We start from the raw sequence: 26,373 nt of genomic DNA, 5'->3' as shown, positions 1-26,373 counted from the left end.
CACTCAAGCATAATACCACGTGGCACAGTGTAATCAATATTTGAAGGAGTTGTCATGCAGGCAACATTGTATTATATTTTCCCTTAACTTTTCCTATGTATTTAACAAGAAACAGTGTCAGCTCCCACTGCCACACTTTACAAGATGTTGTGTCACTCATTCTTCATGGCACAAGCAATAGCACAGATACATCCACCCTGGGTGAATCAAGTAGTGAGTTTTACAAAGGAGCACCGGGTGAAGCACTGAACACGAGTTAGGAACAGCAAGTGGTGGTCGCAGTGGAGAAGTAAGAACCTGCTTTCTGGAAGGCCAACTTGCATCCTTCTTCTGCTACAGACGCAGACCTTATGGCATTTGCACTTAAAATAGCACCAACATGATAAGCAGTTATAAGAGGTTGTGGTTAAGTATCCTGCAAGACCTGATAGTAAGTGCGGAGGAATCCACTAGTTGCATCAGTGCAGTTGTGCACAAAGGCTTTTCTGTACTGTGATCTGTCATGGACTACCTATCACCTCCAGCGCCATCTGCAGTACAGCTCCCACTGCAGAGGTATTAAAGGCCAGTCACAGTATCCCTTGTGAATGCTCAGACTGCTGCCAGAGATCTTGGGTTCCAAATTACAACAGGCTGTACTGTCCGGATTCAACATTCTGGGGAACTGGATGGAGAGAACTATTATGCAGGGTTTCACTGTCCTCATTGCTGCCCAGGGGTCTGCTCTCATGCAGATCAGTGCACATGCTGAGGAAATGCCCAGCTGCAGTTGGAGAGAGTATGGGTGAGGCCGCTGCTTTTCTGGACAATGGCACATCGAACCCTTCCAGTCTCCTCCCTCAAATAACAGAAGATTAATCAGAAAGCAGGCAAGATCAGGCAGCAGTGGATATGGCAGAGTTGGTTTCAGGGCCATCTCATTACCCAACACAAAGCAGCAGAAAGCCACCTCAATCTGACATTTAACAGCGAGCCATCTCGCTCCTGCCACTGAGGGAGCATCTGAAAGGAACAAAAGCTTTGGAAGCAAAACTTGAAAAAATAAGGGGTGCACTGTGTAAAACATACTGGGAGTTAAATTAGATAGCCCCCAAAAATGGGCACGGGGATCACGATGCGCGATTACTTCATGTCCGTTCAGTGTAATGCAGGCAGCACGCCAACTTTGTGCTACCTGCTCATTATAATGATTTCTGCATGCAGCCAGAGCTAACTGTTGTTCATTGGCTGCACGCATCAGTAGGGGGCCCAATATTGTTGCTTCCTAGCACTACTTAAAGCTAGCCTGCACTGCTTAAAGATAGCCTGCACCTCTTAAAGGGAAGCTGCATTGTGGCTGCTGGAGGTGCTGAGATCATTGGGAATAGTGTGCTGTGCAACAATCAACAATGGCTGACCATGGGAAAAATGCTGCCCTGGAAGTCTTGGTGGAGGAGGTGGAAAGGAGGAGAGCTTTCCTGTATCCATTAGGAGGGCATGAGGTCCTCCAGAAACACGATGAGAAGGCAGTGGCAACAGTTAGCCACAGAGGTCAAGGCCAGGAGTTTAGCCCCAAGGACCTGAATGCAGTGCCACAAGAATTTTAGTGAACTCACGAGTGGTCAAGGTCAGTGATGTATCTTCAAATGCCGTATCCTACCAACTGCACCACTAACTTCAGCCACTGTTCAATTCACCACACCCCCATCATTCACTTACCAACAATCTCTATCAATCAGGACTAATACCTAACATTCATAGCTTCATCTCACCCTCACACACACAAGCCTCACACCCACATCTCACAACTTGCACACACTGCCAGCTATGCAACCATGACAGCCACATCACCCAAACAGATTGCACAACACTCACTGACACATTTCCCCCTCTCTTGCAGGAGAAGGTGGTGCACAACCAGAGGCAGCAGGAGCTAAGTGGAGGGGGAGAGACACGCCTGCATGTTTTAACCCCCATGGAGGAGATGGCACTGGCCATTATGGAAAGGACCATTGCTGAGGTCGTGGCCACCAGCGGGGCTGAATCCTTTGAAGATGAGGGTATCCTCATACCTAATCCTTCTCACATTCCACTCCCCCACATCCCACAATCTCTTCTGACTTACAAGCTGCAGGTGGTGTAAGCATGCACCTCTTACTTTCCCCTCTCCCCTTACAACAACCTTATCCTTGTCCCCTTTTTCTTTCAGATACCCAAGAACTGCAACCTGCCCAGCCAGTGGAGGAAGACCAAGAAGACAGTGATGATGAAGACACACCGTCACTCGATTTCACATTCGCAGCCACCAGCTTAGAGATTGACACTGTGCGTATCTTAGAGGATAGCACAGAGGCGGGATCTGCACAAGGTGAGACTCCGGGCATGAGTGGCCTGCAGCCAGGGCAGGGGGCAAGGATAGCGCAGGTGCCAGCTCACTGAGGTCGCACATGAATTCTGCTGCAGAGGACTCAGATGAGGACTTCAATGGGCCAGGCTACAGGAAAAGGCTGATGGGTGTACACAACAAAATGCTCGGGGCATTGGGAAGCCTGCCAGGAAGCCTGTGTTCATTGTCAAGGAGCTTGGAGGAGTCTGGCACCAACTTGGCACAGGGCTTTGCGCAGAGCTTGAAGCCCATCCTTTCCAGCATGGAACTGGTGGCCACCTCCATCAACACACTGTGGAACCAACCATGATGCCGCTGTCTCAGCTTCCATTGCAGCACAAGCAGCAGCCACCCAACATCTCAGTGCTGCAGTGGAAGTTCAGACTGCTGCCAGCATGGCTGCATATTACTAGTGTTCAAAGGGGCTTCCAGGACATCACAGCAGTCCAGCAATCTGTCCTCCAACAGATTACTAGGATTGCTGAGGCGCCGCCCCGGGAGAGTGGCAGTGGCTCCATGGAGCACGAACCTGCCGGCCTCATTCAGGACGACAGCATTCCTGCTCCCACCTCTGCCACTCCAACAGTGCCCTTGTTGTTGCCGGTCAGCCAGCCAGCCCAGACTGCAGCCGCCTATGCCGAGATGGTGCAGTCTAAAGCCAGGTCTTCTAGGCCCAGAGCTGCTCGAGGTTGTCCTCCGAGGTCATCTGCAGTGTCCTACGCTGAAAGTCAGCAGCCTTCCACCAGACATGCTGCAGCCATTGAGGTAGCACTTCATAGGAGCACTGGGACAGGCAAAGGCACATGGAAGACAGGCACTCAGGGAATGCACAAGGGTGATTAGTTTAATTTTGTATGCAATATATCATGATTTAATTTATAAATTTGGTTTGGAATGTGTATTTTGTGTGGGCTTGTATTTTTGCATTGTGGCCAAGAGGACGATGTGATGGTCAGTGACAGAGGGAAGATAAGGAGTGTGGTACTGTTGGTGAATGGGGAGTTAGGGTTGAGGTTACTGGTATCGCACTTGAATTAGTTCTTCACGTACAGCCCGGGCAGAAAGGAGCAGTCTAGTTTGCAGCTTCCCTTCCTCTGCCGCCGCCTCCTCTTCTCCTCTTCCTCATCCACCGCTTCCTCCTCCTCCTCCTCCTTGTGCTCCTGCTCCTCAGCTTCTCACCTGATGGGTGGTGGCAACCGCTGTTCCCTCATGATGGCAAGATTGTGCCGCATGCAGCAAACCACCACAAATCTTGAGACCCGCTCAGCAGAGTTCTGGAGGACTGCTCCAGAGCAGTCCAGGCAGCAGAATCGTTGGTTCAGCATGCCAATGGTCTGCTCTATCACATTTCTTGTGGCAGCATGGCTTTGATTGTATGCATACTGCGCACATGGTTGCGAACCGGAGTCATGAGCCATGTCGTCAGCAGATAGCCCTTGTTGCCCAGTAGCCACCCTTTGGTTTGCCTGTGGTGGCTGAAATACAGCTGGCACAGTGGACAGCCGCAGAATGAACGTATCATGACTGCTGCTAGGATACCGGGCACTGACCTACATGATGCGCTGCCTATGGTCACACACCAGCTGCATGTTGAGGGCGTGGAATCCTTTTCGGTTCAGGTACATGACAGAGTTGACATGAGGCGCATGCAAAGCAACGTGCATGCAGTCAATGGCACCCTACACCACTGAGAAGCCTGTAATCCACACAAACCCTCATGCTCGCTCCGCCTGCTTGACTCTGGCAAGAGTGAGTGAGATGAAGCTCTCTCTGTGTATAGAGAGCCTCAGTGACCTCCCTTATGCAGCAGTTTACTGGAAACCTCAAAATGTTGCTTATATCTCCAGCAGCAGTCTGGAAGGAGCCAGGGGGGAGAAATTCAGTAGGTTGCGCCACCCGTTAGCACCTTAAGAGGGCGCTAAGTGGGTCGCAAGCCAACTGGCGCCCGGGCGCGGCACTGCCCATGCCTCCCGTAAATTCCGCGGGACGTTAGTGGTGGCGCTAACCGTTAGCGCTGCGCCGCTGCCGATGACATCATCAGTGTGCGCAGCGCCCCGCTAATGCCCCGGCCGCGATATTCGGCAGCACCTCCTGATTTACTGCTGGACGCTATGTTTGACGGGTTTAGGGGGGCCTACCTGCGGCCGGGGAGGCACAAATTAAAGGCGAGGTGCGGGGCGGCCATTTTTGTTGTTGGCCGCCTGCCAGCACCTGCCTGTGCTCCCGTCCCCGGCCTCCTGAACCCCCCCCCCCCGCGGAGTGCCGGCTGCGCTCCAAGAGCCCGGCACTTCTCTTCGGTGCCAGGCTCTTTTGCCTGCACTCCTGATCCTCGGGGGCCCAGCTGGGCCCCAGATCGCGCTGCACAAGGCCCCTCCCCTTTAAGAAGGGGATGAAGGCCTGCAATACCACAGCGCGACGTGCCACAGCGCCGCGATATTCACTCGCAGTGCCCCAAGGGGGATGCGGGGCGCTTCCAGTAGCGCCGCGCTTCCCTTTGGGGCGCAACCACTCAACCTCCGGTGCGGGGGCGCGAATGTTTCCGGGGCGCTACTTTAAGCGCCCTGGCGCCCCAAACGGAGCTATACTCAATTTCTCCCCCCAGATGTTTAAAGGTTTAGAGCCACGGTCACCTTCAAAGCCACAGTGAATGCTGTCCTTGCCCTACTCTGAGGTTGTAGATGTGGTTGCAGCAGTTGGCAGATTGCAGTGAGGACATCCTTACTGAAGCGCAGATGTCTCACACACTGTTCCTCGCTGAGGTTCACGTAAGAGAATTGCTCTCTGAACACCCTGGGCAGATATGGCCTCCTGCTGAGAGCCCTTCTCCCCCTCCTCCCTCTTCTAGCAGCTTGTCCTGCTCTGCGTGGCCTCTGCTCATTCTCCTAGTCATGCTCGATTTCAAGAGGAAAGCCTACTAGTGCACCCATATCTGGGAGCAACTGGTTTATGCAGAAGCCTTGAAGTCAGCAAAAAGTACTTCAGCACCTGCCACACCACTCCCTGTAGACTTTTGCAATTTCAAACATCCATGGAAAGCACCAAAAACGTGTAGAATTGTAGCAACAGCCAGAAGAAACAAACCAGCAACTGACCTGTAAGTCGTTGATAACCCCTTTAAATAGTGCTGGTGGGGGCGGGAGGCGGCGGGGGGGAGGGATCTTTCATGCTGCTTAATGTCGTGTTCAGCTGTGTGAAGTTAAGAGAGTGTGTTGGCTGGAGCTTGGAGTTCCAAAATGGCAGCGCTGGCGTCAAATCAGCGTTACACTCTGATTTATGTCATGATCTGCCTGCTCTGCACACTTGCGGCGGACATTACGTGCACGCGGGCACGCTAACCCCTGTACCAATCTGGTACCCGCCGCGCTTTGCATCAGAAGTATATGCATGCAATGAACGCCATTTTGGAACCCTAAGGGAACTCATAGCACCCAAGAAACGGGTGCTACCAAGCCCAATTTTGCCCCCACCGAATACATAAGCACAAGCCGCATGCAGGAGAATAAATGGGGTTTAGTTTATAGCCACTTTGTCCAGGGAGTTTCTTTCTACTGCTGCAGAATATTTTGCCAACAAATATCTTCTTTCATCCTGTACCAGTTAAAACATGAAATTGGCCACTTTCAATGCAATCCCCATGTCTTGTTGCACCTTGAGGTGGAATGAACTCTTGTACTGAGGTAACCACTATCCAGTTCTCCACAAAGGGTCTCTCCAGTTCTCCACTAAGGGACTCCCCTGTTCAGTTGTACTCTTGAAGGGACTTTCTTTACAGTCAGTTTCTCTTGCACTGGGCTGCTGGTCTACTACCAGAAATATTTCCTCCATGGTCTTATCTAATCATATCAGAAAAAGGGCATTCAAAATAATCTCAAGCATATGTATCCAAGATAATTTACCTTTCAGGGCCTGTGCCCACTCAAGTTTGTTGTACCCACACAGCGTATCCTTAATGTCTGGTTTGAATGGGTGAAAGTACTGCAAGCTAAAAGCCCTCATTAACATGCACCAAATATGAGTCTTCACGAGCACGAGTAAATAATGTGGACATACAGCTGAAATGGAAGTAGGAGTGACTGCATCGAATTTCCTGGTCCCCCCCCAACCAGCCCGAATCACTGCCATGCAGAAAATTTACCGTCATTATGTATCCGCAAAGACAGACATAATCCAGTGCAACTTTGGGGGCACCAAACTGATTATAGAATCATAGAATGATACAGCACAGAAGGAGGGCATTCGGCCCAGCGTGCTTGTGCCGGCTCCAATTAGTCCCATACCCCTGTCCTTTCCCCATAGTCCTGCAATTATTTCCCCTTCAGGCAAAAAAAAAACCTGTCACATTGGCATTGACAACATGGTCCACTTCAGTCAGCTTTTGATCATTTATCTTTACCCGTGCTCCAGGCTTAACTCTTGTTTGGATGAACATTAAAGCATTAGAGCTTTGTCATTAAATGTCCTTGAGATTGCAAACTCTTCAGGAGACATCAGGTTGTGGATTAAGTTTACATGCTGTCCTCGGGGAGCTACCATTACCTACTACTCTAGGATTTGTGAAGGGTACTCTCTCTTCCCACTTCAAATTCACAGGAACTGTTGGATATATCCCCTCCCCCTCCCCAGGGGAGGCTCCTCCCTCATGCCAAATAAATCAATCAACAAGTAACAACATCTGCCTGGACAGCACAGGGGAAAGGGCACTGCTACATGTTAAAAGAACAAAATGACAGCAAGAAGCAAACACTGATCTGTGGGTTGCTTTCAGATTTATGAAAAAAGGTCATGACCTGGCCTCAGCTGTAACACATACACAGATGCATAAAAACAATGGAATAAAACCACCAAAAAAATTGCAACACTTCATTAAATGCATTTTCATGCACTATAACACAGAAATGATTTTTTTTTTGCTTTAGTAAGAGTGAGGATAATACTGTTCATCAGACTAGAATATGTAGCAGAGTGGCCAAGCTTTCAATGGGACAAAGGGAACAGCAGTTCATCAACACACAGCAAGATCCTGATCTCAGCTGTACAATCAGGAGGAGGCTTAGAGTGCAGGCTGGGTACTCCTCCAAAAGGAAAGAGGAGTAATCAGAGGCCACGTTACCCTGGGTCATACTCATCTGCCTCCTAGTAACTAGCACATGAGAGCTGCATTGCAGAGGCTTCGAAGCAGGTAACTTGCCCCCTGTGTTGCAAATTGGCGCATAACTTTGGGGGCCTTTAAAAAAAAGAGAATAATAAATCGTTTTTTTAAAATGAGACGTGGCAAGAAAAACACAATGCGGAATATGCAGAATAGAACAAAATTAAGAAGACTTGTATTTACACAGTACATTTCACATCCTCAGGATGTCCCAAATCACTTCACAACCAACAAATTACTTTTGAAGTGTAGTCACTGTTGGTTTGTAGACAAAACATGGCAATTAATTTGCACACAGCAAGGTTCCACAAACACTAAATGAGTTAAGCTGTTTTGGTGGTGTTGGTTGAGGGATAAATGTTGGGCCAAGATACCAGGAGACCTTCCCGCTCTTTGAATAGTGTCACGGGATCTTTTATATCCATCTGAACAGGCAGATGGGGCATTGGTTTAACATTTCATTCAAAAGATAGCACCTCTGACAATGCAACACCTCTCAGGTGACTAATGAGTCCAATGCAGGGCCTAGATTATATGCTCAAAAAGTCTTGCAGTGGGACTTGAACCAACAAACTTTAGGTGACAGTGCTACCACTGAGCCAAACTGAGCCAAACATGGCAGGGTATGCTCCTGAGCATGGTGCATCTGTGTGGAATGGCTCGATTGTACAGGGCTTCGCTCTGCAACTACTTGACTTTGACAGACGTGTGCTTCTTCGAATGGAATTTTGCCACAGTAAAGATTACAAGTCGTCTTCTTCTTAGGCAGTCCCTCGGAACCGAGGATGACTTGCTTCCACATTAAAAATGAGTACTCAGGTGACTAATGAGTCCAATGCGGGGCCTACAGTCTCTGTCACAGGTGGGGCAGACGGTGGTTGAAGGGGCGGGTGGGTGGAGTGCTTGGGTTGACGTGCGGTCCTTGCGCTGCTTATGCTTGGCTTCCGCTTGCTCCCGGTGAAGAGACTCGAGGTGTTCGGCGCCTTCCCAGATGTTTTTCCTCCACTTTGTGCAGTCTTGGGCCAGGGATTCCCAGGTGTCGGTGGGGATGTTACACTTTTTCAAGGAGGCTTTGAGGGTGTCCTTGAAGCGTTTCCTCTGCCCACCTGGGGCTCTCTTGCCGTATTGGCGCTCCGAGTAGAGCGCTTGTTTTGTGAGTCTCGTATCGGCCATGCGGACAATGTGACCCGTCCATCGGAGCTGACCGAGCATGGTCAAAGCTTCGATACTGGGGATGTTTCCCTGAGCAAGAACACTGACGTTGGTGCGCCTATCCTGCCAATGGATTTGCAGGATCTTGCGCAGGCAGTAGTTGCTAAAAGATAGCAGTCAGAGGCAAATGGAGATTAAGAGGACACTGGTGGATGAGACAGACGAATTGGGAGGACTTCCAATGCTGCCAAATCATATCTCACAAATGGGATAGTTTTACCATGGATCATGTAGCAGAAACATGTCCGGCTAGATTGTCCTCTTCAGTGCCGAGTTCCAGCGGAGTGGTACTTCAGCCCACCCCTCTGAATCCACCCAACCATGACCCATGGTTAGGGATAATTTGCTATACATGAGCGAGCCTGCCAGTGAAAAGCAGGAAAATCCCAGTGGCACTACACCACAAGATGTGACAAGGGAGCTCAGGGACATAGAAATGCCCCGAAGACATATTTATCAAATTCTTTAGAATGAGCCATAAATGGGTGAAATTTTGGAGCAGAAATCGAGGGATCGCTCTCTCCATTTTAAAGAATTGTGGAATCTTCCCACTATTACCCTGGGCCTGACACCACCTTCCACCAGGCAGCCCTGGGGAAATGGTGGTAACTGGGGCAAATGGGAGAGAAATCGAATGGGAGGCCAGGCCCCTTATCCCCACTAGCATTTACATGCAATGGGCAGAGAAGTGGTGACCAGCTGTGGCCCTGACAGGGGAAGGGGGTAGAGAAAATAAAGTTGAGCAGTGAGGCAGTGGTAGGCCTCACTGCTCCATTTCTCGCTGTGGGACTTGAACCAACAAACTTCTGACTGCAAACCTGCTCGAATTCCTTCACTGTGGGTGCACTCAGGTCACTATCCACTGGACCTCCGCTGGCAGAATAGGACCAATGGAATTTGACCCTCACCCACAGGGAGATACCTTGCTCATTGAATGCATACAGCATAATATCATGGGCAGTGCAGGTACGATTTTATATGTGCTTGCAGCGGACAAGGTAGCTCACCACAAGAGAGGAGAAGGAAAATCTACCCAAGTGCAATATGTGGCTGAAACCTGAGAAATCTGAGTGTAAACTCTGTGGGCTGGATTTTCATTCAGCAGTCGGGAAGGAGGCGGGACTACAACTTTCGGGATTTAGTCCTGCCTCCATCGAGGTCCGGCCAATTGACGCGATTTTCCCTTGATTGACCTTGTTGAGGCCGCTCAGCCGACTCAGCAGGCCAATTAAGGGCCGCCCGGCAACAGGTGATGTCACAGACTGAAATTTCATCTGTCAAGAGTTTTTGACAGATGAAATATCAGTGTTTCACAGCTGTTTGAAGCTGTCAAACACTGACAGTCTTACTTCTAACCTGAGTCCTTCTACACAGACTCAGTTAGAACTGTCACCGGCACTGAAAGCTAAAGGCTGTCACTTTTGACAGATCGCTGCCGTTCTGCTTTCAGTGCCGGCTGAATGATGGACTCCCGAAGCCTAGAGGAAGAAAGGCTGTTAAGGTAAGTACAGGTAATTTAAACTTCTTTACACACTTTAGACACACCAAACACACTTACCTTTGCACTCATGCACCCATCACTCACCTCTACACCGACATCTCGACCCCTCCAAGTCCTTCAACCCGACGGCCCGCCTGCTCTAACCTGGCGTGGTTTGGAGCCGTCGGGAATCCCACACGACACCCCTCAAAACAGGGATTAGGCTAAAAACTGCCTGTTAACTACCTGTTAACAGGCAGTTAGTTGGCACTAATCCCTTCCCGCCTCGGGTCGGCAGGTCCCAGTGCGGGGCAGGTACCCGCCTCCTCTGAAACTTACGTGGAGGCGGGTTTTGGGCGGGATGGTGTCGGGACCCCCGGAATCGGGATTTTTGCCCCCCACACGCCTAAAAGCCCGCCTCACGGCACACTGAAAATCTGGCCCAGTATCTTGGTCATTTCATCATATCTTACACAGTTGCAACAAACTTGAACAATTTGCCTCCCATTCACATGGAGCACAATCACTGAAATATAAACTGTTAAATCAAAAAGTGCCCCTTTAACTGTCCATATAGTGAGAGCTTCATGAGAAATGATTGGAATGGTCTATCACGTACAGAAGAATCTTATACTCAATGAGGGAAACTGCCTGACAGTTAAAATGGAACGGGAGAATTACCCACTGGCTTCCCGACCTGATCTGGTTGACTGCAGTTTTAAATTACAGGCAGCAAACACGCCCGCCTGAAGCCGGCAGGGTCCTTCTTTAAATATGGAGATCGGGCTCCAATGACGTCACTGGGGCCGGACTGCAAATATTAACCTGAGACCGAGCGAGGGAGCAGTCGTGGTTACCCCACCAGGCTAAACCTGCCAGGATCTGGATCAAGGTCCAAAAGAGGCCCAGGAAATTTAAAATTTTCGTTTTAAGGTTTCCTTGTGAACTCTGGGGGAGCAGGACTGTTTCCACTTACTGAAGTGAACTATTGACTGCTTCTGAGGCTTCAGTAGTAGAGATTTGTCACAATATTCTTTTTGGAGCACATTATTTATTCAATTTCCTATATTTCACATGTGATATAAAAAATTCTAAATTTATGGCTAAATATAAATAGTCACTATTTCTGTAATATTTCTGTTCGATAATTTATTTGTTTTTAAGCAACACTGGCAAGGCATTATTTATTATCCATCGCTAGTTGCCCTGAGGGAGGTTCCGCCTTTTGGATGAGACATTAAACCGAGGCTCTGTCTCTTCTCTCAGCTGGATGTAAAAGATTCCATGGAACTATTTCGAAGAGCAAGGGAGTTATTCCCAGTGTCCTGGCCAATATTTATCCCTCAATCAATGTCCCCAAGGTGTTTTATAAGTATATTAAGGGCAAGAGGATAACCAGGGAAAGAGTAGGGCCCATTCGGGACCAAAGTGGCAGTTTTTGTGTAGAGCCGGAAGATGCAGGTGAGGTTTTAAATTAATATTCTGCATCTGTGTTCACTATGGAGAAGGACGATGTAGGCATAGAAATCAGGCAGGGGGATTGTGATATACTTGAACAAATTAGTAGAGAGAGAGGAGGTACCAGCGGTTTTAGCGGGCTTAAAAGTGGATAAATCCCCAGGCCCAGACAAGATGTATCCCAGGCTGCTGTGTGAGGCAAGAGAGGAGATTGCAGGGGCTCTGACACAAATTTTCAGAACCTCTCTGGCCACAGGGGAGGTGCCAGAGGACTGGAGGACAGCTAACGTAGTACCATTATTCAAGAAGGGTAGTAGGGATAAACCAGGGAATTACAGGCCAGTGAACCTAACATCAGTGGTAGGGAAATTATTGGAAAAAATTCTGAGGGACAGAATTAGTCTCCACTTGGAGAGGCAAGGATTAATCAAGGATAGACAGCATGGCTTTGTCAGGGGGAGATCATGTCTAACCAATTTGATTAAATTTTTCGAGGGAGTGACCAGGTGTGTGGATGAGGGTAGTGCAGTTGATGTAGTCTACATGGACTTCAGTAAGGCTTTTGACAAAGTCCCACATGGGAGACTGGTCAAGAAGGTAAGAGCCCAAGGGATCCAGGGCAATTTGGCACATTGGATCCAAAATTCGCTTAGTGGCAGGAGGCAGAGGGTGATGGGCGAAGGTTGTTTTTGTGACTGGAAGCCTGTGTCCAGTGGTATACCACAGGGATCGGTGCTGGGTCCCTTGCTGTTTGTAGTGTACATTTATGATTTAGATATGAATGTAGGAGGTATGATCAGTAAGTTCACAGATGACACAAAAATTGGTGGAGTGGTAAATAGCGAGGAGGGAAGCCTCAGGCTACAGGACGATATAGACGGGTTGGTTAGATGGGCAGAACAGTGGCAAATGGAATTTAACCCTGAAAAGTGTGAGGTGATGCATTTTGGGAGGACTAACAAGGCAAGGGAATACACAATGAATGGTAGGACCCTAGGGAGGACAGAGGATCAGAGGGACCTTGGTGTGCATGTACATAGATCCCTGAAGGCAGCAGGACAGGTAGATAAGGTGGTTAAAAAGGCATATGGGATACTTGCCTTCATTAGCTGAGGCATAAAATATAAGAGCAGGGAGGTTATGATGGAGCTGTACAAAATGCTAGTTAGGTCACAGCTGGAATACTGTGTGCAGTTCTGGTCGCCACACTATAGGAAGGATGTAATTGCATTGCAGAGGGTGCAGAGGAGATTCACCAGGATGTTACCTGGGCTGGAGTGCTTCAGCTATGAAGAGAGCCTGGTCAAGCTGGGGTTGTTTTCCATAGAGCAGAGAAGGCTGAGGGAGAACCTGATTGAGGTGTACAAAATTATGAGGAGCATAGATAGGGTAGATAGAAAGGAACTTTCCCCCTTAGTAGAGGGGTCAATAACCAGGGGGCATAGTTTCAAGATAAGGGGCAGGACGTTTAGAGGGGATTTGAGGAAAATCATTTTCATCCAGAGGGTGGTTGGAATCTGGAACTCTCTGCCTGAAAGGGTGGTAGAGGCAGGAACCCGCACAACATTCAAGAAGCATTTAGGTGAGCACTTGAAACGCCATAGCATACAAGGCTACGGACCAAGTGCTGGAAAATGGGATTAGAATAGACAGGGCTTGATGGCCGGCGCGGACACGATGGGCCAAAGGGCCTCTTTCTGTGCTGTATAACTCTATGGGGGCAAAATTCAGTATCGCCCCGTTTGGGGCGCGGTTATTGGCGGGGGCGCAAAGATTAGCGCCTGGCGCTAATTATCGCCTCCGACTGCAAATTTGGCTTATATCGCCCCTGGAGGTGATTGGAGCGCTAAATCAGGCGCTTCACACCTGTCTTAAAGCGCAAAGGCCGAGGAGCGAGGCGCTAACTCAGAGCGCTGGCGGAGCTCATGTGATGTCAGTCAGCAATGGAACACAGACACAATGGTGCCGGCCAGTTCTTAAAGGGGAGGGTTCATCTTGCTCTCCATCCACATCCTGCTCATTGCAGCCTTGAATCTCGGCCTGGAGAGACCTGTACATCAAATCTGCTGGAAAGAACAATGGAGAGACCCAAGGAAAGAGCTCAGAGTGCAGCCCTCACAGTCTCTTCTAAATCGATACAAGGAAAGGCAAATCAAAATGAACCTGCAAAGTGCTGCTCAGTACCCAAAACTCCTTCTCACAGCATTGAATCTCTCCAGAAGTCTCTCTCTCTCTCTCCCTCACTCTCTCTCAGAATGCGTGGTGCAAAAATGTCACCAACAAAAAAAGGCAGGAAGCGGTCGCCTTTAAATAGCGCTCCCCCAGTCCCTTCCTGACTGCAAAACGCTCCCTTCAACCTGTCGTTGCTAGTGGCAGGCAGTAAGGCAGGGGGCGCCACTCAATATCCGGTCCGGGGCGCTACCGGGGCGTTGCATACTTGACTGATGTCACAATCTGCCGGTGCAGGAGATCGTGGCGGTAGTGTTTAGCGCCGCCGCAAAATGTCTAGTTAATTTCGAGAGCGGCACAAACATTGCCGCACTCGGACGCTAGTTGCTTTGCGCCCCATTAGCGCCCTCTTAAGGCACTAACGGGAGGCGCAAACCAACTGAATTTTTCCCCCCATGACTAAAAACAGATTATCTGATATTACAACAGTGACTACACTTCAAAAGTACTTCATTGGCTGTAAAGCGCTTTGGGATATCCGGTGGTTGTGAAAGGTGCTATATAAATGCAAGTCTTTCTTTCTGTCTTTTATTATCACATTGCTGTTTGTGGGAGCTTGCTGTGCACAAATTGGCTGCTGCGTTTCCTACATTACAATAGTGACTACACTTCAAAAGTATTTCATTGGCTGTAAAGTGCTTTGGGACATCCGGAGGTCGTGAAAGGCGCTACATAAATGCAAGTCTTTCTTTAAATGACCTCATTTGGTCAGAAAGGCAGGATGGTCTGGGAAACCCACCTCTCCCTGGCCACCATGCTGCCAATTGCAGGACCACTTTTTGGAAACGGTTTGCTTACAACTTCCCTTCTCCAGCTCCTCTGCCCCCAATAAAGTGCTCTACTCACCATGAGAGCTCCATCTCATGGCCCAGTTGGAAATTCGCAAGACTCATAAAATTTGCTGCTTTTGAATATTTATTACGTATCAGTAACTACTGGTCAGATTTAAAACATTTACCCCAGTGACATGTAAACAAGCCAGAAATTACCATTGTGCCTCAACTGAACCAGCTTTTTAGTGCACAATCCTGATGATGTGGGTTCCAACATATGAAGTTTAAACATTTCCAAACACTACTTCAATAGTGTTCCAAATCCTAAACAGCATTCACATTTACCCTTCAGGTAAATCTCTGTGTGACTTTGAACAGAGATGCAGAGGAACTTCTCCAATTCTTTTTGCCAGCTGACGTGCACACCCTCCCACGCTCATTACGAAAATTCTTCTTTTATGGCTGGATTGTCCTGCATTTCCCTTTTGTTCCCAGTGTAAGATATGGCTTCTTTCAGGACAGCATTCTCTCCTTCTGACTTTTTAAATGAATTGTATCCCCATTCTAACCTCCACTATAATGGGCATAAACAGCAGTGGTGACAATGCACTTTCAGAATAAACACAGCTGTGATGGCTGTGATTAGGTGAATAATGAGCTTGAAATCTGCATTATCTCAGTCGTGACAAAGAAGCACCAATTACAAGTTGTGCAGTGGCTTCAGCAATTGGTGCTGATTAGGTGTTCAGGGCAACAAGGCAATGAAGTGATGTTTGCTCTTTAGTTCTTTAATGTAGCAAAGAAACAAAGGAGGTAAAGCCAGGCCCTTTAAAACCTTGAACAGATTTGCTCAGAAGTAATAAATAATACGTAATAAAATCAGTTTGAGTAGAGTGCAAAAAAAAATATCCTGGCCCCAGACATCCATGCGGTGTCCGCCAGACACCTGCCCTAACTCGGGTTCCCAACCCTCCAGGATTGTCCTGGCGTCTCCAGGAATTAAAGCTTAAACTTCCGCAACCCAAGAGAAAAATCATAGGAGCGTATAAAAAAAGTTGTGTTTTTTTCCCCCCATTTCCCCCCCCCATTTTCTTTGAACTCTTTTGATTAATAATCATAATGGCTGTTTGACAGACAGTCACGCATCATCCAATCGAGTAATTAAGAGTTTGCTCATTTTCCAATTGGCGCGGGAAGGCTGTGCATTACGAGGATGGGCATGTCGAGTGACCAATGATGGGTGGGTGAGTGGGGGCGGGGCGGTTGGAGGCCAGAGGTCATATGGTGAAACATCCAGGAATATGTCCAACCAGATTTGGCAACCCTAACTGGGGGGAGTGGGGGACCGATGGAACCTGTCAGAAAATGACGGGGACCACGATATGCTGTTTCCAGGATTTTCCAGCCTGCTTTCAAAAGAATGGAAGCTCTGCCGGCTCCTTACAAGACAAATACTGAACTATTGAATGATAGCAAAATAGCAAAAAACTTATATATTTTTTCCACCCCTTTGTTTTGGGTCTTCCCTTCCCCCCCCCTTTTCCTTTTTTTCTCTCTCCCACATGGCAGCTCTGTCTCATCCTGCCAGTACACTTCACACCTAATCTCAGCCGTCTTTTGTCTCCACTTGTCCTATTACCATTTCGTCTGGTTTTGAATACCTCTTAATGTCTCTTTTACTTCTTTTGTTCTATCGCAGCCCTGCCTTCGATCTATTTTATTTCCTTTCCAGTTTTGAAAAAGGGTTTCGACCTGAAACGTCAACTCTAATTTCTCTCCACGGATGTTGCCTGGCCTGCTGAGTTTTTCCAGCATTTTCTGTTGTTCTACTGAACTATTGAAGCTGGGAGCAGGGACTTCCTAGGCCAGGAGTTCCCACTTCCTCGGCTCCTTCGGGATCCGGTGTAGTCCTGGGAGCCGATACACCCGGTGAGATGAGGTGCACCAGCCTCTCACTAGGTATAAGTGGGCCCTGCCTGGACCCGTGAACAATGGCAAACATTTGTTCAAAATATCTTGATCAGCCCCTTTACAGAGGAAGCTGAAGGTAATGGCGGGCAGGCAATGGATTTTCCAGCTGCATAGTTGTCGGAGAGGTACCTTTAGTAATGCTAGCGTTCGCCTGTCACATGTAAATCAGGTGCCCTCCCGCTGACCCTGCAAGCTCTGGAGGGCACCAACAGGCGTGATTATGCTGATTACCCTGGGATTGCACCCCACGGGTTTTTGGGGCTCTTGTTTGTGAGAAAACTGTCCCAAGCTTAAGCCAGGCATAAAGACAAAATGTATAGAGTTAATCTGAGTAAACAGGGCTGGGTGTAACGCTGAGGTACAATATCTTTCATGTTATCTTATATTTATCACTTCCATAGCCTCTTTCAAAAGAAAGATATTCCACACAACTGTTCTTCTCCATATCCCTGCTCATCTCCATGTTACAGACATCATATTTACATTCTGTGCCCCTTAAATGTTCTACCAATTGGAATGGAGCGCAAAGACCACTTCTCCTCCACTCCAAATGGAAATCCTGGTACTAAAATAGACTTATGAGAAAACATTACAACATTCGTCAAAAGGAAGGGAACTGAAAACATTTGGGCCTAGAAATTCGGTGGGCTTTGCGCCCAGTTACAGCCCAAAGAGGGCTTCTGCGCCAGTAGGGGTGGTAGCGCTGATTTTGAGAGCCGCGGTAATGGCGGCGGTAGCCGGTAGCGCTGCGCCGGCACCGATGACGTCATCGGTGTGCGCAGTGCCCCGGTGCCGCCCCGATCCCCATCTTCAGTTGCCGCCGCCTCCTCCGTGGCAGCCGCTAACAACATCGGGAGACCGGGTCCTTACTGCAGCCTTAGCGGGGCGCTTTAAGGTGGAGGTGCGGCCGGCCGCTTTTTCGGCGGCCGCCTGCCCCGCACCTCCTTCTCTGGCCTCCTCCACCCCCCCCCCCCGCGGCATTGCCGGCTGGTTTCCGTGGAGCCCGGCACTTCTCCGTTGTGCCGGGCTCTGTTGCCGGCACTCGCGATCGGGGCTCCGGCCGTTGCAGGCACCTCCTCCTTAAGAGAAGGAGGAGGCCTGCAGTACAGCAGCCTGCCGCACCGCATCGGGTGGCGCAGCGGCACCGGGAGCGCTGAAATTCACTTTCAGCGCCCCAGGCGGGGGCGGGCACACCCTGGAACAGCGCCCGGTTCCGCCTTGGGGCGCTAAAAGTGAATATGGGACGGGCGCAACTGGCTCCGTGGCCAGCGCAAAATTTTCGGCGCAAACGAGCTGGCGGGGCTATACCCAATTTCTAGGCCTTGGACATTCACTGTCAATATGACATTGCTGTGGTACAAGTTTGAGTGGAGCTAAAGTCTGAAAACTATAACAATAATTTAACAGGACATTGAATTATGACATGTCAAAAGGCGCTTTAATGTCAGCTACAGCAATGCCTTCTGCAAAGACATTTTAAAATTACAGTAATTAGGACAGCATATCGCAAATCATTAACAAATGATTAAACAACTTCAATAAGTAATCAGTGGGAGAAATGTTATTCCAAAGCTTGACCAATATGGAAGTATCTCCTAAAAAGGAGACATACATATCTGGAGATAAAGAAAGACTACAAAAAAATAGTAACTGTCAAATACACTGTTCTGCTCATCACAATCTGAGCTTCAAAATTAGTCCTTTAATTGACTAAATCAGAAATGCAGGCTAAAGCCCCACTCACACAACAGAAGTCCATTCAAATCCATGCTGAATAAATAGCTATTTAGAATAATGAGCTCATCATCCATTGGCTCCTATTAAAGGTCAAGGTGGAGTAAAACTAGTTCTTTTATGGTTGAACTCAAAGCAGGCTGGTATTAAAAGACCAACTAAAATCCCCACGCATCTTGCAGGCCATGGGTACTTATTCATGCAGGCCATGGATTAATAAACTTTGCTAGCAGTTCAAGCAGTTTACCAGAGTTCTTTAGGTGGATACTTCTGGCACGAGCTGCTCATTTTTGCATGAGCTTCAGTGGAACAAATGGCTTTTTCTCATCCTCGACCATTCTTATGGTTTCTTATTATTTGGAATGGCCTAATTTAAGTGGAGGCTGAGTACTGTTGTCCAAAGAGGCTGAAACAAATATTAAATCTGAGCAGCGAACATAGAGCTCTCTTGGGCTGTAATCCTGCCTCCTGCACGATCATCCAATTCACTCATAGGTTTAAAGAAAAGGAAAATGTAAAGAGGAAAGTAAAAGGTAATTTAATTGGGATCAATGTGAATATTGATTCCTAACTGACTGTGATTGGTACTACAAATCAAAATAAAATTGTCCTAAAAATAGCTTTACCTCCATGATCACTACAGAAAAGAATAAGCGAACTCCCCAGCTGTAGGATTCTTGCATAAACAAAGAACCGTGGAACACATACATCAAGCTCTCCAGATCCGAAGGGTCCTCTCAAAACTTCAAATGCAATTACCCTTACTCCTAAAGTAAGCACCTTTAGCCATGTCTATTAACATTAGTCCACAGATCTTCATCTTGCTTCAGTTTATTTCAGTCTATCGCAGAACTGATGATATTCAGATACAAAGCATGGCAGTCAGTAAAATCTGGACTGGCATTTCCAGACAGCCGCTAATGCTGGGCATCAGAATCACTACACGTCTCTGTTTACAGTTAGGGTGCATTCACACCATAACTGTAGTGTGGATGTGAAGCAATTTCACTGCAGTTATGGTATAAATGTAGCTTGCATCTAGAATCAAAGCTTGTCCTGGCACTAAAGTGAAGAGGAGTGAGATGGTCTGGAAGAGGTAATCTCACCCCACTTCACACTGGAGTCATTACAGGCTTTGACACCAAATTACACTCTGCAAGTTTAAAGTTGGTGCAAAATCAAAATAGCTTTGCACTAGTACAAAACCTGCAGTGTAAATGCACCATTAGTCAACTTTAGATTGAATTTGAACTAAACCTGCTGGTAAAAGGCTTCAGTGGGAGTGGAATCAACTGTTCAATAAATAGTACATTCAGAATCCTTGCACTTATTTGTAAAAGAGTTCTCTTGCCTTACTTTATACTGCAGATCGATAGTGCCAAAACAAAAATACTTTTATCCTATGGTAATAGATAGTAATTTATTTTACAGTCCCATTCTAACATCTTAATTAACCCTGTCCAGTCCTAATGCTTTCCCAACATCCCAGCATTTCAGACAATTGGTGAAATCTGATTTGTCTTGCTCCTCTCCCTCACCTGTACTGAATAAAATCCATTACTCACCCATGAACCTGAAGCTTTCATTATCCACTGTATAAAAACTGAGCACACTAAATCGATGGGACAGCTTTAGTGAATATTTGGAAATATGGAAGGAAAGTTAATCAAACTATTTGATACATTTCATACGTACCCTGGAAATGTCCACTGTACCAGGCTAACAAGTTATTTAATTGTATGCAAATACCGTCAAGAATTTACACTTACCTTCTTTATTCTGCAGTATTGGCCAATATTTAATATTTTCTTTTACTGACTCATTTTATCCTGTAATTTCTCTTTTGTTTAACCCTATTTATTCTTCTATAACTTATCTTCCTTTTCATCCAAATTATCTGTAAATGATCAAATCCGCTACACTCATATCTTTGGGCTCAGTGCTCATACCAGTGGTACAACTCTCCAGGTGACATTACTCCACAGTCGACAAACCAGAACAAAATGGGTAAGGGAATTAGATAACCTGCGTTAGATAACCCATTTGTCGTGATAAAAAATTATGACAACTTTTTCTCTTAAAAAAAAAAATAGGCATGTAACTCGAGTTAATAATGTCAGTGCTAATGGTCACTCTGCTTAAATGTTTATGGGTGAATGCTGCATGTGGAGATAGAAATTGGGTGAGTAGCGCCACCTGTTAGCGCCTAAAGAGGCAGTCAGTGGCTGTAGCGCCACTGGCTGCATCTCCGGCGATATTCAGTAGGGGCGCTAATGGTGGCGTTAGGCATTTGCGTTGCGCCGCCACCAATGACGTCATCGGTGTGCGCAGCGCCCCATTCGTGCCCCGTTCGCGATATTTGGTAGCGAACGCCGCAGTTGCGCCGCTCGCTACCCGCGCCCGGTTCACGGGGCCTTACTGTGCCGGCAGCGGCGCAAGTTAAGGTGGAGGTGCGGGGCGGCCGCTTTTTCGGCGGCCGACTGCCAGCACCTCCGTTCCCGGCCTCCTAACCCCCCCCCCGCGGCATTGCCGGCTGTTTCCCGAGAGCCCGGCACTTCTCCTTGGTGCCGGGCTCATTTGCCGGCACTCGCGATCGCGCTGTTGCAGGCACCTCCCCATTAACAGTGGGAGGAAGGCCTGCAGTACCGCAGCGTGCCGTGCCGCAGCATGTGGCGCTGCGGCACGTTGCACTGCGATAATCAGTTTCAGCACCCTAAGAGGGACGCGGAGCGCCTCGAGCCTCGCCCCGTGTCCCTCACGGGGCAATGAAACTGAATATCTGGCGATCGGTATCACTCCGATCGCTGCGCTAAATCCTGCACTCCGCCGACTTTTGCGCCACTTTGGCGCCCCAACCCAATTTCTAGGCCATAGTTTATTTCTATGATTCCTGCGTATTGTGACTAATTGGGGTATAAATATGCAGGAGGGAAGTTCTATCTCCCCGCTCCCCTCCTCAAGAGTTTTTATGTGATGCTTCCTGGCATTCTACGGTAACTTCAACTTTAGCAAGAGTTTTGTCCCCTTTGAAAACCCAACCCAACACTTGAGCATGCTGTGAAACGAGAGGGTAAAAATGTTAATGGTGGCATTATCGGAGCTGAAATGCAGCATGATGGGACTTCTGCCTGGCAACACCTACCTCGATAACGCCTTTAGAATCCAACCTGAAGTTGAAGTCACCAAACAGGAAGTGTGGCACCTTCTCATATCGTTGGTCTGCAATCCTAGAGGGAGGAAAGAGAAATTTATTCGCATTTTCCATACACTTTCAGCACAGTTTTATTCATTTTAAATAACATAACAGCGTCAAGTGTCGAAGAAGAGCAGGGGAGTTATCCCCGGTGTCCTGGCCAATATTTATCCCTCAACCAATATCACTAAAAACAGATTATCTGCTCATTATCATATTGCTGTTTGTGGGAGCTTGCTGTGCGCAAATTGGCTGCCGCGTTTCCCACATTACAACAGTGACTACTCCAAAAGTACTTCATTGGCTATAAAGCGCTTTGAGATGTCCGGTGGTCGTGAAAGGCTCTATATAAATGCAAGTCTTTCTTTCTTTCTTTCAAGCCCATGGAACAAAAAGAAGTCACGAGTGGCTCCCTGCTGGAAGTGCAGGATCGGTGTATTGACCCTTACAATTGGACCCTTTTGGATAAAACTACACAAAATCTCAAATGTTATATTATAAACTAGCAGATCCCCATGACATTGCTCAGGGTGAGTTGGATGGTACATTGTTTTCTAACAATAGGGTGTCTTGACAGGTAATGCAAAATGTATTATCAGAACCATTGATTTACAGTGACTAAATAAGTCAAAATACATTTTTATTACATGGCATTCTGCAGTTTTCCCCAGTGCTTTGGTAATTGAATTCTGGAACTTTGTCTATTATTCTGTGAGTAGCCTTTATTTTATATCTGTTCTTATATTTTTCCTTTGCCTTGCCATATTTAAAGCTAAGGATATGCAGCGAGATAATATGCAAGATGTACTAATTGGAAGTAGGCACCTCATATTTAGCAGCATTGGCAAGAGGGTTAGGGCATAAACATGCATGTTTGATACTTACATGCTTTGTAAATACTACCATCCTCTCCCTATATTATTATTTGCCCATTTTCCACTGATTTTTAGCCTCCTAGAGGTAACTTGGAGGCTTGTAGGGAGCGGGGGCGGAGTGGGGGGGGGGATGGGCGGAGGCTGGATGGTGGAAAAACGGGTTTCCCTCAGGCCCTGCTAAATTTAATGAAGGATGGAGGGATCGGAGGCCAGGTTGGAAGTGGGGGATGGAGTCGGAAGACCGGGATGGGGGTTTGGTGTCGGAAGGCCGGGGTGTGTGCGGGGGGGGGGGGGGGGGTGGATATTGGAGGGGTGAGACAGGTTGGCGAAACAGGGGTGCTGAATCCAGCAGATAAGTGGAAAAGCACTTACCTCCTGGATCCAGCAGTCCTCGCCTCCCTTTAGCTGCCGAGTTCCCCGAGGCCTGGGAAATTCGGCCGCCCAAAGTTAAATTTAAAATGAAGCTTCAGAATAAGGCGCACAGCCTCATTATAATATTTAAAGTGCCAATCCGCCTCCTGGGAGCAGGTTGGCCACCCGCTCCCTGTCCCGCCTCCGTTAAAACCAGTGGGTGGGTTGGAGGCGAGTTGGGACCGGGTTTCAGATTTCTACCACTTTAACCTCCTACCCACCTGTTTTTTGTGGTTAAAATTCTCCCCTTGGTGTCCACTTGTCTGCCCCAAGTGCCCATTCCTTCTGTTACCCTGTTTCTTCAGGACCCTGAAAATTATTCCAGAGTCTTTGTGTAGTGTAAAGTCCAAGATTTATTGTCCTAGTCTGAGTGAAACTGGGCCCAAATTGGCCTTTACACTGGTGCTAGTTTGGATTGGATTCTAGAGACCAGCATCAGTCTGGTGTCAAGCCTCCATGGTTAAAATGCTTCTTTATCCCAGGGGCAGGACAGTAGACTCACTAAAAACTGCCACCATGATAAAATAGCTGGATTTAACATTGTAAAGATTGGTAGCTGGCACCAACACAGACACCAATCTCCTGGAATCCAGACTAAACATGTGCCAGTGTAAAAACACCATCATTCTCTTCAGCGCAGTCACTGTCACTAACTCTCACTGCAATACCCCTTGTCTTAGTTCATATGATATTTTGGCATTATTGTTGTCTGCCTCAGGTGTTTTACTGTTGTAATCTTCTTAAGTTTGTTATTGTTGCACTGTTGCTAGTCTGCTGTATATAGTCTGATGTTGGCCTTTTGTTTTTCCTCCCTTATTTGTATTTTTGCTCGTTTTTTTCTTTCACATATTATACAACAACAACTTGCATTTATATAGCATCTTTTATCGATTAATATGTAATTCCACAAATAAGAAAAGTGTATAAAACAAGAATTTTGCCTTCATTGTGTTTTTACTCTGCATCTGACATAATTGGGAAAGTTTGATGCTGAGTACCTTGATTGAAAAAATGCTGTATTGATATACCCCTCTCCTTAACACAAATAGTTACCAATATATATATATAAATAAAAGTAAAGAAAAAAAAACTGTGGCTATTTGAGTCCTAAATTGAAATAAAAAATTCCCCCCAAGTAATAATTTTAGAGGACCTTTTCTGCTTCCTGTAGATAAAACAGCTTGATGTTCAGACCTGGCCTTCCTAAAAAAACAAAATAAACTCCACATCATTTAGAAATAATTCTTCCAGAGTCATCTTTCAAAGGCCAGGCAGTGTTACTGGGATAATGGGAGAGCTTAGAGCCTTATGTTTTCCTCTCAATTCAATACTGCTGTATACCATAAGCTTTTTGAGAAGTCAAAAACAGGACAAAAAGCACAAAAATAGCCATGTCAGACATTGCAGTGGTAAAACGACAAAGAGGCCAACAGCCCCCTGATTTGCTATAACATTTGGTAGCCATTCTGTGAGGAGGATCAGTTGCCTTTTCAGTTAATTGCCATGCCTAATACGATAGCCTGTATCATTCAATTGTTCTAAGTCAAGGTATCAGCTGCAGGTCAGAAGGTAACATTTTGTTTACAAGATTATTTCCTAAAGTACTTATCTCACATTCCCTGTGAAAGTTGACTTTGCTTTTTGTGGAGGAAGAATTGGGAATAGAAAATTATCCACAGTGGCTGGAGTTGAATGAGTTTAGGTGGGAGGTCTGAAAACTGCCTGCCATGACACCCAGCGGGATGCCTTATTAGCTGCGTCATCACAGTTCATTCAAGCAAACCATAACAGTGTCACCAACATTCCCACACAAAGACAAAGTTCTTCACACAGTCTATAAACATGCTTCTCCTGGCCAATTCATCCCAGGCTGACATCAGTGAAAAGATTTTAAAAATAAGCTCCGTCAAGCAGACTGAATGAGGTGACGATTCCTCAAGCTTCCTGAGAAGAGATGTTCTGGAGGTCAGCACATAATTTATCACTGATGAGAAGAGTTTATTCTTCCAGCTATTCTTACTCTGCAATGATTTTAGGCAAACTGGTACTTGCCATTAGAGATTTTTCAAATGCAATATGAAGCTGTTAAAAAGGAGAGGGTTTTGTCAGAACTGTCACTAATTTTTATAAAGCACTTGCATCATAGAATGTTCAAACAAAAGGGAAATTTACATACTTTCCATATGAAATAAAAGTCTTTGTGACCTCCCAAAGCACAGAATCCAGAATAGGAGTCACCAGGAGCAATGCAAACTAGCAACAAAGGTCACAGAAAGGTTACTGAACACAGCGGAGAATGACAGATACAGTCACACAAATAGCTTCTATTCTGTCAATTATCCTAGTGGCGAGCTTTTTTGACAATCGAGCTAAATGTCTAAAAGACTGCACTGACACTGAAACAGTGATATCCAAACCACTTGGCATTTTTCTGTGCTACTGTTCTTTATTATAATTCACACTACAATTGAGTGATCTTATGGTCAGACAAGCTAAGTACCTTTTATTTTTAAGTGGACATTTTCCAGCCTCAGGGCATTTGAGTAGGGCAAGCTACTGCTTTGCCTGAGGAGTATTTCCCGTGATCGCCAATTTAATGGTCTAGGCATACTGATTAAGGGCCATGTAAAGTGGGACAGGGCTTCAGCCTGCCTCAGAGTTGACCCCCCGCCCCCACCACCACCCCAGCAGTATATTTGGCCCTAGGGTAATTTGCATGCGGGGCAGGCTCCCTGTCCTCTGCTGGGATTGGCACCAGACTTGGGGCTGGAGACTTGCTGTGGCAGGCTTCAGGGGGAGCAACAGGCATCCCATCAAAAGCATTTAACATTAAATTTAATGTCATCTGGAATATTACTAAACCTTGGGGAATAACAAATGAGTATATGCTATAAAAATGTAACAATAATAATAATATAATAATGGTGCTGCAAGTGCAGGTAGGAAAATGAAAGGAAAGTCGGGCTCCAAATTAGCTCAGTGTCCCGGTCTAGTAGGGGCATTACTGAGAAGGATGGGAAGGAAATGGTGGTGGGATTCAGTCTCCACTCTGTTCTGCGCTGAGGGTTTCCTGAGAAAAAGAAAGAAAGACTTGCATTTATATAGCACCTTTCATGACCACCGGACGTCTCAAGGGCTTTACAGCCAATGAAGTACTTTTGGAGTGTAGTCACTGTTGCAATGTAGGAAACGTGGCAGCCAATTTTGTGCACAGCAAACTCCCACAAACAGCAATGTGATAATGACCAGATATCTGTTTCTGTTATGTTGATTGAGGGATAAATATTGACCAGGACACCGGGGAATAACTCCCCTGCTCTTCTTCAAAATAGTACCATGGGTTCTTTTATGTCCACCTGAGAGAGCAGATGGGATCTTGGTTTAATGTCTCATCCGAAAGACAGCACCTCTGACAGTGCAGCACTCCCTCTGTACTGCACTGGAGTGTCAGCCTAGATTTTTGTGCTTGAGTCTCTGTAGTGGGACTTGAACCCACAACCTTCTGACTCAGAGGCAAGAGTGC

General features: G+C 47.0%; 1 protein-coding gene across 2 annotated transcripts in view; it reads right to left on the bottom strand.

Moving 5' to 3' along the window:
• Positions 1-26,373, bottom strand: part of inpp5a (inositol polyphosphate-5-phosphatase A) — a 744,031-nt gene that overhangs the window by 115,808 nt on the left and 601,850 nt on the right. For both annotated transcript variants that reach the window (XM_085994739.1, XM_085994738.1), the window contains exon 9: positions 21,514-21,598. In XM_085994739.1, coding sequence (XP_085850865.1) covers positions 21,514-21,598 — 85 coding nt within the window. The remainder of the gene's footprint in view (positions 1-21,513; positions 21,599-26,373) is intronic.

Source organism: Somniosus microcephalus, chromosome 8 (assembly GCF_052327205.1).
Source record: "Somniosus microcephalus isolate GS21.2 chromosome 8, FLI_Smic_1.0, whole genome shotgun sequence".
Classification (NCBI taxonomy): Eukaryota; Metazoa; Chordata; class Chondrichthyes; order Squaliformes; family Somniosidae; genus Somniosus; species Somniosus microcephalus.
Note: the sequence above shows the minus strand (reverse complement) of the source record. Positions and strands in the feature narration are given on the sequence as shown.